This window comes from Oncorhynchus gorbuscha, linkage group LG03, assembly GCF_021184085.1.
Source record: "Oncorhynchus gorbuscha isolate QuinsamMale2020 ecotype Even-year linkage group LG03, OgorEven_v1.0, whole genome shotgun sequence".
In the NCBI taxonomy this organism is placed as follows: domain Eukaryota; kingdom Metazoa; phylum Chordata; class Actinopteri; order Salmoniformes; family Salmonidae; genus Oncorhynchus; species Oncorhynchus gorbuscha.
Genome location: NC_060175.1, coordinates 93,850,458 through 93,863,989, shown reverse-complemented (window position 1 = coordinate 93,863,989; position 13,532 = coordinate 93,850,458). Strand labels below are relative to the sequence as shown.

At 46.5% G+C, this 13,532-nt stretch overlaps 1 protein-coding gene across 1 annotated transcript in view; it reads right to left on the bottom strand.

Moving 5' to 3' along the window:
- LOC124032265 (low-density lipoprotein receptor-related protein 1-like) overlaps positions 1 to 13,532 on the bottom strand; it is a 265,328-nt gene that overhangs the window by 105,657 nt on the left and 146,139 nt on the right. Inside the window, exons 22-25 of the mRNA XM_046344528.1 lie at positions 10,260 to 10,442; positions 6,787 to 6,984; positions 6,399 to 6,644; positions 5,719 to 5,916 (exon numbers count right to left, since the gene is read on the bottom strand). Of these exons, the coding sequence (XP_046200484.1) occupies positions 5,719 to 5,916; positions 6,399 to 6,644; positions 6,787 to 6,984; positions 10,260 to 10,442 (825 nt within the window). The remainder of the gene's footprint in view (positions 1 to 5,718; positions 5,917 to 6,398; positions 6,645 to 6,786; positions 6,985 to 10,259; positions 10,443 to 13,532) is intronic.

The window sequence follows — 13,532 nt, the reverse complement described above, 5'->3', positions numbered from 1 at the left end:
AGAAAATCTGTTGGTCTGCCTCTGAACAAGGCAGTTAACCCACTGTTCCTAGGCCGTCATTGAAAATAAGAATTTGTTCTTCACTGACTTGCCTAGTTTAATAAAGGTAAAATAAAAAAATAAAAAATAGCAGTGGGTTTGTAATGGGGGGGTTTCTAGTGGGTGGTTTCTAGTGGGTGGTTTCAAGTTGGGGACTTCTAGCGGAAAGTTTCTAGTTGGGGACTTCTAGTGGAAAGTTTCTAGTTGGGGACTTCTAGTGGAAAGCTTCTAGTTGGGGACTTCTAGTGGAGAGTTTCTAGTTGGGGACTTCTAGCGGAAAGCTTCTAGTTGGGGACTTCTAGCGGAAAGCTTCTAGTTGGGGACTTCTAGCGGAGAGTTTCTAGTGGGGGTTTCTAGTGGAGAGTTTCTAGTTGGGGACTTCTAGTGGAGACTTTCCAGTTGGGGACTTCTAGCGGAAAGCTTCCAGTTGGGGACTTCTAGCGGAAAGTTTCTAGTTGGGGACTTCTAGTGGAGAGTTTCTAGTTGGGGACTTCTAGCGGAAAGCTTCTAGTTGGGAACTTCTAGCGGAAAGCTTCTAGTTGGGGATTTCTAGTGGAGAGTTTCTAGTTGGGGACTTCTAGTGGAGAGTTTCTAGTTGGGGACTTCTAGTGGAGAATTTCCAGTTGGGGACTTCTAGCGGAAAGTTTCTAGTTGGGGACTTCTAGTGGAGAGTTTCTAGTTGGGGACTTCTAGTGGAGAGTTTCTAGTTGGGGACTTCTAGTGGAGTGTTTGTAGTTGGGGACTTCTAGTGGGAGGTTGGCTGGGATGAGGGGCCACACTGCAGAGGTGACACACACAGAGATATGCATACATGCACAGGTGCACACACACACATGGGCACACACACACAGTCTTGTACAACTAACCTTGTGGGAACACACAATTCTGTCCCATTCAAAATCCTATTTTCCCTAACCTTAACCCTAAAACTAACCCTAACATTAATTCTAACCTTAACTGACTTCTGGTCCCATCAATAATAGCTCAACACAAACACACACACACACACACACACACGCACACACACACCTCCATCTCCCCATGGGCACTTGTGCAGCTATCCCTCTCTGTTCCCAGAAAAGCCTGGGACCTCAATGACAGCTAAACAGTAATGGTGTACAGGTGATGATGCTGTGGAGTCCTTCACATGGCCTTCCAACAGTCATTAGAGCATTAGAGGGAGAGGGCCTCTCACAGCTTGGTTGTTGTTATACTGCGGGATCCACAGTTGGCTCTTTTGTTTGTTGTTGGCAGTACACAGTGACCATGTTTGCACCACAGTTTAGAAGCTGCTGAATTGCTGAATCGTCTTCAGTCAGAAGCAGCATGGACTGATGTATGGCTTGGACGCAATGTCTCGTAGGAGGGTTGTTTTTAGGAGGGGTGGGAACAGGATGTGTAGTGTAGTGTCCCCTAGCTACCCCACAGTGTGTGTCTGTGTGCCTGTTTGTGGTGTGTGTGTGTGTGTGTGTGTGTGTGTGTGTGTGTGTGTGTGTGTGTGTGTGTGTGTGTGTGTGTGTGTGTGTGTGTGTGTGTGTGTGTGTGTGTGTGTGTGTGTGCGCGTGTGCGTGTGTGTGTGTGTGGTGCGCGTGTGTAGCTCTGGCCAAGGCTGGCTGCAGTCACGCAACTGACGGTGAGACAAATGAGTTCGGGAAAAGTACATTCACTCAGAAAAAGTACACATTTTGCATAACCTATTTTCTTGCCCTAAGAGAATAATTAAATTAAATTAAATAATAAAAACATTGTCCTTTCTACTCCAGATGCTTTCTAATTTTGAAGCCAAATCAAATCAAATGAAATTTATAGACACATGGTTAGCAGATGTTACTGCGAGTGTAGTGAAATGCTTCTAGTTCCGACAATGCAGTAATATCTAACAAGTTACCTAACAATTTCAGAACAACTACCTTTTACACACAAGTGTGAAGGAATGAATAAGAATATGTACATATAAATATATGGATGATCGATGGCCAAACGGCAGGGGCAAGATGCAGTAGATGGTATAGAGTACAGTATATGCTGTACATATGAGATGAGTAATGTAGGGTATGTAAACATAATATAAAGTGGCATTGATTAAAGTAGTAGTGATACATCTATTACATCCTAGAGAATTGAGTCAGTATGTTGGCAGCAGCCACTCAATGTTAGTGATGACTGTTTAACAGTCTGATGGCCTTTGATACACCTGTACTGACCTCGTTTTCTGGATGATAGCGGGGTGAACAGGAAGTGGCTCAGGTGGTTGTTGTCCTTGATGATCTTTATGGCCTTCCTGCGACATTGGGTGGTGTAGGTGTCCTGGAGGGCAGGTAGAATCCCCCGGTGATATGTTGTGCAGACCTCATTACCCTCTGGAGAGCCTTGCGGTTGTGGGCGGAGCAATTGCCGTATCAGGTGGTGATACAGCCTGACAGGATGCTCTCGATTGTGCATCTGTAAAAGTTTGTGAGTGTTTTTGGTGACAAGCCAAATTTCTTCAGCCTCCTGAGGTTGAAGAGGCGCTGTTGCGCCTTCTTCACCACGCTGTCTGTGTGGGTGGACCAATTCAGTTTGTCCGTGATGTGTACATCGAGGAACTTACAACTTTCCACCTTCTCCACTATTGTCCTGTCGATGTGGATAGGGGGTGATCCCTCTGCTGTTTCCTGAAGTCCACAATCATCTCCTTTGTTTGTTGACTTTGAGTGTGAGGTTATTTTCCTGACACCACATTCCGAGGGCCCTCAACTCCTCCTTGTAGGCCATGTTGTTGTTGTTGGTAATCAAGCCTACCACTGTAGTGTCGTCTGCAAACTTAATGATTGAGTTGGAGGCGTGCATGGCCACGCAGTCATGGGTGAACAGGGAGTACAGGAGAGACCTGAGATTGCACCCTTATGGGGCCCCAGTGTTGAGGATCAGCGGAGTGGAGATGTTGTTTCCTACCCTCACCACCTGGGGGCGGCCAGTCAGGAAGTCCAGGACCCAGTTGCACAGGGCGGGGTCGAGACCCAGGGTCTCAAGCTTAATGACGAGTTTAGAGGGTACTATGGTGTTAAATGCTGAGCTGTAGTCGATGAACAGCATTCTTACATACTGTAGGTATTCCTCTTGTCCAGATGGGTTAGGCCAATGTGCAGTGGGATTGCGATTGCGTCGTCTGTGAACCTATTGGGGCGGTAAGCAAATTGGAGTGGGTCTAGGGTGTCAGGTAAGGTGGAGGTGATATGATCCTTGACAAGTCTCTAAAAGCACTTCATGATGATGGAAGTGAGTGCTACGGGGCGATAGTCGATTAGCTCAGTTACCTTAGCTTTCTTAGGAACAGGAACAATGGTGGCCCTCTTGAAGAACATCAGACTGGGATAGGGATTGATTGAATGTCTGTAAACACACCAGCCAGCTGGTCTGCGCATGCTCTGAGGACGCGGCTAGGGATGCCATCTGGGCCAGCAGCCTTGCAAGGTTTAACACGTTTAAATGTTTTACTCACTGGCTGCGGTGAAGGAGAACCCGCAGGTTTTGGTAGCGGGCCGTTCCGGTGGCACTGTATTATCCTCAAAGCGAGCAAAGAAGTTGTTTAGTTTCTCTGGGAGCAAGACATCGGGGTTCGTGACGGGGCTGGGTTTTTTTGTAGTCCGTGATTAACTGTAGACCCTGCCACATACCTCTTGTGTCTAAGCCGTTGAATTGCAACTCTACTTTGTCTCTATACTGAAGCTTAGCTTGTTTGATTGCCTTGCGGAGGGAATAGCTACATTGTTTGTATTTGGTCATGTTTCAAGTCGCCTTGCCCTGATTAAAAGTAGTGGTTCACGCTTTCAGTTTTGCTCGAATGCTGCCATCAATCCACGGTTTCTGGTTGGGGAAGGTTTTAATAGTAGCCGTGGGTACAACATCACCGATGCACTAATAAACTCGCTCACCGAATCAGCATATTCATCAATGTTGTTGTTCTATGTTCTATGTTGGCTGATGCAAAACCAGGCAGACAAGTAGAGCTTTGGCCATGCTAGTGATGGGTTTTCCAGAATATCTTCTGCCACTACCCTTGTCTCTTTGTGATATGTCATAAAGTAGCCATATTGTCCCAGAAAGGGGAAATTGGCTGTAGCATAATAGAATTAAAAAACATACACTAGAAAAGACACAGAATCACCCAAAATATAAAGAGATGCTTAAACCATCACTTCCATCCTAACCCTCAACTCCTCCTAACCTAAACCTTCCTCCTAAGCCTCACCTCACCTAACCCAAACCTCCCTCCTAACCCTCACCTCTCCTAAACCTCTCCTCCTTCCTAACCCTCACCTCTCCTAACCCAAACCTCCCTCCTAACCCTCACCTCCTAACCCAAACCTTTAACCCTTACATTAACAAACCTCCCTCCTAACCCTCATCTCCTAACCCAAACCTCCCTCCTTCACCTCTTCCTAACCCTCTCCTCCTTGCTAAACCTTACCTCTTCCTAACCCTCACCTCCCTCCTAAACCTCACCTCACTCCTAAACCTTTCCTAAACCTTACCTCTTCCTAACCCTAACCCTAACCCTAACCCTAAACCTCTTCCTAACCCTCTCCTTCCCCCTGACCCTCACCTCCCTCCTAACCCTCACCTCCCTCCTAACCCTCACCTCCCTCTTAACCCTCACCTCTCCTAACCCTCACCTCCTTCCCTCCTAACCCTCACCTCACCTCTCCTAACCCTCATATCCCTAACACTGACCTCTTCCTAAACCTCAACTCCCTCCTAACCCTCACCTCTTCCTAACCCCCACCTCCCTCCTAACCCTCACCTCTTTCCCAACCCTCACCTCCCTCAACTCCCTCCTAACCCTTACCTCTTCCTAACCCTTACCTCCCTCCTAACCCTCAAATCTTCCTAACCCTCTCCTCCCCCTAACCCTCACCTCCTTCCTAACCCTCACCTCCCTCTTAACCCTCACCTCTCCTAACCATAACCTCTTCCTAACCCTCACCTCCCTCCTAACCCTCACCTCTCCTCCCTAACTTAACCCTCACTCCCTCCTAACCCTTCTTCCTAACCCTCAACTCCCTCCTAACAACCCTCCCAACACTCACCTCCCTCTTAACCCTAACCCTCTTAACCTCTTCCTAACCATAACCCTTCCTAACCCTCACCCCTCCTAACATCACACTCACCTCTTCTTAACCCTCACTCCTAACCCTCCCTCCTAACCCTCACCTCCCTCCTGACATCACCTCCCTCCTAACACTCACCTCCCTCCCAACACTCACCTCCCTCCCTCCCAACCCTCACCTCCCTCCCAACCCTCACCTCCCTCCAAACCTTCAACTCTTCCGAACCCTCACCTCCCTCATAACCCTTATCTCCATCTTAACCATCACTTCCACCTAATCCTCACCTCCCTCCCAACCATCACTTCCTCCCAAACCTAATCTCCACCTAAACCTCACCTCCTCCCAACCCTCATCTCCCTCCTAAAACAGAAGATAGAGCTTTTGACACAGCCAGAACAATCTTCTACCATTATTCTTTTAATTTCTTTAATAATAAGTCACAGTAGTTATCTACTTATTAGATCTTTAAGAACGCAGGACATTTCTTTATTTTTTCTCTCTCCATTAATGTGTTGTATTGTCATGGATGTCAGTTTGTATTAACTGCTATGTGAGTGTTAAAAGCTGGATAAAATGGAGACTGCCTCACCTCCATTGTCGGACAGTTTCCCGCGATAGATCTTGTCCTCCACCACGTCAGTCCAGTAGAGGGTGTTCTGGCTGAGGTGGAAGTCCAGAGCGATGGTGTTCCTCAGGTTAGGCACCAACACGCTGAACTCTCCCTTGTGGAGGTCAATACGACGGATCTCATGGCGGTTGGAGAAGATGATGAACGGCTTGAAAGGATCTGATGGGAGAAGTTCTTTTAGGTCAGGATGAATAGTGAGACAGGAAACACTCAGGGCCCAATCATAACCACTGAGAGACCGGGAGGTACTACTGAGTAATACTGTAGTTTAGCCAAAGAGCAATATTTAGAAGAACTTCTCTACACCACACATTCAATCATTATCTTCTCCATCTGATGTGTCCCAAACCATCTCTTTTCTATTTCTCCACTACCTGACTCCCCTGTTTCCCTCCTCCCCTTCTTTTCTCTCCTCTCCCCAAACCCCCCATCCCCTCCCCTGAACCCTCCCCATCCTCTCTCCTCACCAGTACTCTTGAAACTCTCCATATCAGCCTCCAGTTCATGTCCATTTTAGCAGGACCACGCCTATTTTCTAGTTGTCTATTACCTTTACTCCCCTCCCATTCATCCTCCTCTCCCATTCTCCCCCCTCTCCCATTCTTCCTCCTCTCCCATTCTTCCTCCTCTCCCATTCTCACCAGTGCTCTTGCAGCTCTCCATATCTGTCTCCAGCTCCCAGCCCTCGTAGCAAGAACACTTGACACTGCTCTTCTCCTGCTCACACTTCTGGCTGCACTTGAGGTGCTTGGCACAGAGGTTCATGATGTTGCAGGTCTTGTTGTCGGCACCCAGCTCCATGCCCAGGGGGCAGGAACACATGAAGCCTTCCCCAGGGATGATGGAGCAGTTGTGGCTGCAGCCGCCGTTGTCTATGGAGCACAGGTCTGTGGAGGGGAGAGAAGTAGAGAGCGAGAGAGGGGGGTAATCAATTAGATGTGACGTTAGATGCAATTCCTACCTTGACTGAGGTGGTAGGGTTATGTAGGGAGAGTGAGTAAGTGAAAGTGTGAGACAGTGTATTCTTACCACAGAGTTTCTCGTCGGAACCATCAGGGCAGTCGTCAGTGCCGTCACACAGCTTCTCAGCGGGCAGACAGACAGAAGCGTTGGTGGCACAGACGTGGTGGGACAATTTACATACCAACGCCTCACAGTTGTCCTCGTCTGAACTGTCCTCACAGTCACTGTCTCCATCACATACCCAGGCCTTACTGATACACCGAGCTGGGGACAGAAGTCACGTCTTACATATACAACAGACTCAGTGGATACCCAGACAACATCACACCTAGGCCTTACATATACAACAGGCTCAGTGGATACCCAGACAACATCACACCTAGGCCTTACATATACAACAGGCTGAGGAGATAACCAGACAACATCACACCTAGGCCTTACATATACAACAGGCTGAGGAGATAACCAGACAACATCACACCTAGGCCTTACATATACAACAGACTCAGTGGATACCCAGACAACATCACACCTAGGCCTTACATATACAACAGACTCAGTGGATACCCAGACAACATCACACCTAGGCCTTACATATACAACAGGCTGAGGAGATAACCAGACAACATCACACCTAGGGCTTACATATACAACAGGCTGAGTGGATACCCAGACAACATCACACCTAGGCCTTACATATACAACAGGCTGAGGAGATAACCAGACAACATCACACCTAGGCCTTACATATACAACAGACTCAGTGGATACCCAGACAACATCACACCTAGGCCTTACATATACAACAGGCTGAGGAGATAACCAGACAACATCACACCTAGGCCTTACATATACAACAGACTCAGTGGATACCCAGACAACATCACACCTAGGCCTTACATATACAACAGACTCAGTGGATACCCAGACAACATCACACCTAGGCCTTACATATACAACAGGCTGAGGAGATAACCAGACAACATCACACCTAGGGCTTACATATACAACAGGCTGAGTGGATACCCAGACGACATCACACCTAGGCCTTACATATACAACAGGCTGAGTGGATACCCAGACGACATCACACCTAGGCCTTACATATACAACAGGCTAAGTGGATACCCAGACAACATCACACCTAGGCCTTACATATACAACAGGCTGAGGAGATAACCAGACAACATCACACCTAGGCCTTACATATACAACAGACTCAGTGGATACCCAGACAACATCACACCTAGGCCTTACATATACAACAGGCTGAGGAGATAACCAGACAACATCACACCTAGGCCTTACATATACAACAGGCTAAGGAGATAACCAGACAACATCACACCTAGGGCTTACATATACAACAGGCTAAGGATATAACCAGACAACATCACATCTAGGCCTTACATATACAACAGGCTGAGTGGATACCCAGACAACATCACACCTAGGCCTTACATATACAACAGACTCAGTGGATACCCAGACAACATCACACCTAGGCCTTACATATACAACAGGCTAAGGAGATAACCAGACAACATCACACCTAGGCCTTACATATACAACAGGCTGAGGAGATAACCAGACAACATCACACCTAGGCCTTACATATACAACAGGCTGAGTGGATACCCAGACAACATCACACCTAGGCCTTACATATACAACAGGCTGAGGAGATAACCAGACAACATCACACCTAGGCCTTACATATACAACAGACTCAGTGGATACCCAGACAACATCACACCTAGGCCTTACATATACAACAGGCTAAGGAGATAACCAGACAACATCACACCTAGGCCTTACATATACAACAGGCTAAGGAGATAACCAGACAACATCACACCTAGGCCTTACATATACAACAGGCTAAGGAGATAACCAGACAACATCACACCTAGGCCTTACATATACAACAGGCTAAGGAGATAACCAGACAACATCACACCTAGGGCTTACATATACAACAGGCTAAGGATATAACCAGACAACATCACATCTAGGCCTTATTGATACAACAGGCTGAGGAGATAACCAGACAACATCACACCCAGGCCTTATTGATACAACAGGCTAAGGAGATAACCAGACAACATCACACCTAGGCCTTACATATACAACAGGCTGAGTGGATACCCAGACAACATCACATCTAGGCCTTATTGATACAACAGGCTGAGGAGATAACCAGACAACATCACATCTAGGCCTTATTGATACAACAGGCTGAGGAGATAACCAGACAACATCACACCCAGGCCTTATTGTTACAACAGGCTGAGGAGATAACCAGACAACATCACACCCAGGCATTATTGATACAACAGGCTGAGCAGATAACCAGACAACATCACACCCAGGCCTTATTGATACAACAGGCTGAGGAGATAACCAGACAACATCACACCTAGGCCTTATTGATACAACAGGCTGAGGAGATAACCAGACAACATCACACCCAGGCCTTATTTTTACAACAGGCTGAGGAGATAACCAGACAACATCACACCTAGGCCTTACATATACAACAGGCTGAGGAGATAACCAGACAACATCACACCCAGGCCTTATTGTTACAACAGGCTGAGGAGATAACCAGACAACATCACACCCAGGCCTTATTGATACAACAGGCTGAGGAGATAACCAGACAACATCACACCTAGGCCTTATTGATACAACAGGCTAAGGAGATAACCAGACAACATCACACCCAGGCCTTATTGATACAACAGGCTGAGGAGATAACCAGACAACATCACACCCAGGCCTTATTGTTACAACAGGCTGAGGGACAATGAAACATCATGACAACATGAAAAGAGACAACAAATCTGGTAAATTCAACTCTTAATAGAGAAACATAGATGTGCCCTTGAGATGGTTTGTGATGGCTGATATGGCATACTGTGACCGCTGCTATGAAATAAATCTAAATAACTACAGTGATTCAGTCTGTTTGTGAGTGCTGCTGGCCGTGTTAATCCCCTGTGTATCCAGGGGTCACGCATGAGTCAACCAAGGGGTCCAAGGGTCAAACAAGGCCATCCTCGTTTTCAGAGAGCAGATGGTTGTCATATTCTTCACCACAAGCCCCTTGAGATAACAAGCTCTTTGAAGTGTGTGTGTGTGTGTGTGTGTGTGTGTGTGTGTGTGTGTGTGTGTGTGTGTGTGTGTGTGTGTGTGTGTGTGTGTGTGTGTGTGTGTGTGTGTGTGTGTGTGTGTGTGTGTGTGTGTGTGTGTGTGTGTGTGTGTGTGTGTGTGTGTCCGCCCAGACAATACTTGCCCTAAGACATGGCTATTATTTACGGCATGAAGACTCCGTGACTTGTCACTGACTAATCTCACGAGGACAAAAAAGACCATGGCACACACCAGAGCTTGAACACACTTCCTGAATCCTAACTGACTGATCTGACTAAAACACTAAAGGCCAAACAGTTAGCTAATAGCAAAGAGGAAGAGACAGGAAGATAGCGTGGTTAGCCAATTGCACTTGAGGGCTGAAAAGGCCACCACACACTCACCAGAGTTCCGGCAGCTGAACTTGACGGCTGGGTCACACATGTGTGTCACTCCCTCACAGTCGTTCTCATCACTCAGATCCATGCAGTCTGTGTCCCCGTCGCAGCGCCAGCGCATGGGGATGCACAGGCTGTCCATGCGACACTGGAACTCATCCACGTGGCAACCACCTGGAGGACGTGTTGCTAGGGATATACAGGGAGAGAGATCCGAGTTCCATTCACATTTTTACATTTGAGTCATTTAGCAGACCCTCTTATCCAGGGTGACTTACAGTTAGTGCATTCATCTAAAGACAACCACATATCACAGTAGTAGCCAATAGCAGAGGGGAATAGAGCATGGTGAGCAACAACTTAAGAGAGAGCACACTTTCGTAAGAGAATCGAGTGAGAGAGAGAGAGATGGTTGTGAGGTCTGGGGTCCGCTCACCAACCAATAATTCACAAAATGGGACAAACACCAAATTTAGACTCTGCATGCAGAATTCTGCAAATATATCCTCTGTGTACAACGTAAAACACCAAATAATGCATGCAGAGCAGAATTAGTCCGATACCCGCTAATGATCAAAATCCAGAAAAGAGCTGTTAAATTCTACAACCACCTAAAAGGAAGCGATTCCCAAACCTTCCATAACAAAGCCATCACCTACAGAGAGATGAACCTGGAGAAGAGTCCCCTAAGCAAGCTGGTCCTGGGGCTCCCATATCTACTGGGGGAAATTCCACAGTGTGCCATCACAGCAGCAAGATTTGTGACCTGTTGCCACAAGAAAAGGGCAACCAGTGAAGAACAAACACCATTGTAAATACAACCCATATTTATGCTTATTTATTTTCCCCTGTGTTCTTTAACCATTTGTACATTGTTACAACACTGTGTATATATATATATGTATAATATGACATTTGTAATGTCTTCATTGTTTTGCAATTTCTGCATGTGTAATGATTACTGTTAATCTTTATTGTTTATTTCACTTTATATATTATCTACCTCACTTGTTTTGGCAATAATAACACGTTTCCCATGCCAATAAAGCCCTTGAATTGAATTGAATTGAATTGAGAGAGAGAGAGAGAGAGAGAGAGACAGAGAGACAGAGAGAGAGAGAGAGAGAGAGAGAGAGAGAGAGAGAGAGAGAGAGAGAGACAGAGAGAGAGAGAGCATTTATGGACAGCAGTGTCTACCCAGAGAGTGACCCCTTAACCCAGAGAGTGACCCCCAATGGCAAAATGTTGACATCTGCAGGTGAATAATAAAAACGCATACTGTACATCAACTATTGGCGGATTGAGTTCGAAGGTCAGAGAAAGATGGAATGCTACCGAACATTGGAAAGAGACTTCAATTTAGCTGAGAAGGGTCAGTAGTTGGCATAGATGGGTCAGTAGTTGGCATAGATGGGTCAGTAGTTGACATAGATGGGTCAGCAGTTGGAATAGATGGGTCAGTAGTTGACATAGATGGGTCAGTAGTTGACATAGAAGGGTCAGTAGTTGGCATAGATGGGTCAGTAGTTGGCATAGATGTTTTCAGCAGTTGACATAGAAGGGTCAGTAGTTGGCATAGATGGGTCAGCAGTTGGCATAGATGGGTCAGTATTTGCCATAGAAGGGTCAGTAGTTGGCATAGAAGGGTCAGTAGTTGATATAGATGGGTCAGTAGTTGCCATAGAAGGGTCAGTAGTTGGCATAGATGGGTCAGTAGTTGGCATAGATGTTTTCAGCAGTTGACATAGACGGGTCAGTAGTTGGCATAGATGGGTCAGTAGTTGGCATAGATGTTTTCAGCAGTTGGCATAGAAGGGTCAGTAGTTGCCATAGAAGGGTCAGTAAATTGGCATAGATGGGTCAGCAGTTGACATAGATGGGTCAGTAGTTGGCATAGAAGGGTCAGTAGTTGATATAGATGGGTCAGTAGTTGCCATAGAAGGGTCAGTAGTTGGCATAGATGGGTCAGCAGTTGGCATAGATGGGTCAGTATTTGGCATAGATGGGTCAGCAGTTGACATAGATGGGTCAGCAGTTGGCATAGATGGGTCAGTAGTTGGCATAGATGGGTCAGTATTTGGCATAGAAGGGTCAGTAGTTGATATAGATGGGTCAGTAGTTGCCATAGAAGGGTCAGTAGTTGGCATAGATGGGTCAGCAGTTGGCATAGATGGGTCAGTATTTGGCATAGATGGGTCAGCAGTTGACATAGATGGGTCAGCAGTTGACATAGATGGGTCAGTAGTTGGCATAGATGGGTCAGTAGTTGGCATAGATGGGTCAGCAGTTGGCATAGATGGGTCAGTAGTTGGCATAGATGGGTCAGTAGTTGGCATAGACGGGTCAGTAGTTGACATAGATGGGTCAGCAGTTGGCATAGATGGGTCAGTAGTTGGCATAGATGGGTCAGTAGTTGGCATAGATGTTTTCAGCAGTTGACATAGAAGGGTCAGTAGTTGGCATAGATGGGTCAGTAGTTGACATATATGGGTCAGTAGTTGGCATAGATGGGTCAGTAGTTGGCATAGATGGGTCAGTAGTTGGCATAGACGGGTCAGTAGTTGACATAGATGGGTCAGCAGTTGGCATAGATGGGTCAGCAGTTGACATAGATGGGTCAGTAGTTGGCATAGATGGGTCAGCAGTTGGCATAGATGGGTCAGTAGTTGGCATAGATGGGTCAGTAGTTGGAATAGATGTTTTCAGCAGTTGACATAGAAGGGTCAGTAGTTGGCATAGATGGGTCAGTAGTTGACATATATTGGTCAGTAGTTGGCATAGATGGGTCAGTAGTTGGCATAGATGTTTTCAGCAGTTGGCATAGATGGGTCAGTAGTTGGCATAGATGTTTTCAGCAGTTGACATAGAAGGGTCAGTAGTTGGCATATATGGGTCAGCAGTTGGCATAGATGGGTCAGTAGTTGGCATAGATGTTTTCAGCAGTTGACATATAAGGGTCAGTAGTTGGCATATATGGGTCAGCAGTTGGCATAGATGGGTCTGTATTTGACATAGATGGGTCAGTAGTTGGCATAGATGGGTCAGTAGTTGGCATAGATGGGTCTGTAGTTGACATAGATGGGTCAGCAGTTGACATAGACGGGTCAGTAGTTGACATAGATGGGTCAGCAGTTGACATAGATGGGTCAGTAGTTGGCATAGAAGGGTCAGTAGTTGATATAGATGGGTCAGTAGTTGCAGTAGTTGATATAGATGGGTCAGTAGTTGTATAGATGGGTCATAGATGGGTCAGTATTTGGCATAGATGGGTCAGCAGTT